The sequence below is a fragment of the Ostrea edulis genome, chromosome 3, assembly GCF_947568905.1.
Source record: "Ostrea edulis chromosome 3, xbOstEdul1.1, whole genome shotgun sequence".
In the NCBI taxonomy this organism is placed as follows: domain Eukaryota; kingdom Metazoa; phylum Mollusca; class Bivalvia; order Ostreida; family Ostreidae; genus Ostrea; species Ostrea edulis.
In genome coordinates, this window is record NC_079166.1 from 2,102,055 (window position 1) to 2,103,546 (window position 1,492).

The 1,492-nt window shown below is 40.5% G+C and overlaps 1 protein-coding gene across 1 annotated transcript; it reads right to left on the reverse strand.

Moving 5' to 3' along the window:
• Positions 1–548: 548 nt before the first annotated feature.
• Positions 549–1,187, reverse strand: LOC130052847 (transcription factor HIVEP3-like). The gene has a single exon (XM_056158971.1). The coding sequence runs from the start codon at positions 1,185–1,187 to the stop codon at positions 549–551; it is 639 nt and encodes a 212-aa protein (XP_056014946.1).
• Between the last annotated feature and the right edge of the window lie 305 nt (positions 1,188–1,492).

The window sequence follows — 1,492 nt, forward strand, 5'->3', positions numbered from 1 at the left end:
AGTTTTAATTCCCTGTATAACACCCTAAAACCAGTATACTAGTCACCGTATACTCAAAATTACCAGGGTTAAATTTATTCTCGCCTTACCGCTTCTGCTGCGATCTTACTTCTTTGAGCTCCGACAGTGAACTGGCGAAATATCGCTCATCACCGCCTTATATACTAATGCACATTCGAACTAACCTCGGGCGCTTTCGTAATACACAGCAATAAAGCCCGGTTTACGTAATAGCTAGATACATCCCGAGCCCAACTTTTCAGAGCCAGACCGTTAATCATCACATTACCCACGCCTCTATTCCCCATGCGTTCTCGCATAAAAACAATAAAGGGCTAATGATAAATGATTTAATGAGAAGAAATCATGAGATATGGAAACAATGAAGAAATGATGAACATATCTTTAACAAATGAAATTGTCAATTTAAGTTATGAAAACTTTTGATATACATACATATCTTAATGATAAAAAAGTTAAGGTCAACATCATAATCAAATACTATCTGTCTGAACATTTCCGCATTAAGCTTCCAAAAGTCAATCTTGCTACATCTTATAAAACTCCTCTCTCTCTCTCTCTACAATGTTCTCGACACTTCTGCCATTCTCATGGTACTTGGTGATGGTAACCTCTTTAGCTCGCTTTCGGTAGCCAACTGTCTGGGTACTTTTATCCACCGTACTTCCGACACCAGCATCAGTCTGTGTCGCAACTGTAACGCCACCCTGGGCAGGATACACTGCGGTTCTACAGACCACTTTTCTAGGAGCTTGAACAGGACTAGGGGAAGTTCGTTTTCTGTACGTAAATCCAGTCAACAGGTCAATTGTATCAGCCTTATCTGCTGGGGGTTCTTTTTCCTTGGAAGTCTCTTCCAATTGAACCTCTGGATCTTCATCCCAGTCACTCCCACTGTCACTATCATCCTGTGGTGAACAACTGGGTCCTGGAATGTCTTTTTCTGCCTCTTTGGACGTATCGGTCTCCGCATGCTTCAACCTCATATGTTTTGCTAGATATTCTTTCTTCTTAAAGGACACATGACATCTTTCGCACACTAACATGCTGCTAGCACACTTTACTACATGGGTTGTCCAGGCATCCTTCCATTCCACTTCCTTAAAGCACACTGGACAAATCTCCTTCAGTTTCTTGGGGGTCACCTTTATGTTCACCCTTGTCATTCTGAAAAATATATAGAACACAACAACCTTATACAAAATGTCAAATGATTTCAGCCTTCTTGAAGCAAACAAACAAAAAACAAACAATAGCAGGACTACTGGTCCTATCATAGGATAGACATGCTCTGGGATATAGAATTTATACATATATACAACTGAAATCCAGGTTCTAGTCCTGAACATAATCATGTAGCCAAATAGGAGTACGTCTTTCGCGTTTTGGTCGGCTCTCAGCAACCAACTCGTCTGTAACTTCACCATTTTTGTTGGATGATCTAAAGTTATCATCCTCTTCTTCGATATCT

Bases quoted from the DNA above. Each gene is read 5' to 3' on its own strand.
- LOC130052847 (XM_056158971.1), bottom strand. From the start codon at position 1,187: ATGACAAGGGTGAACATAAAGGTGACCCCCAAGAAACTGAAGGAGATT.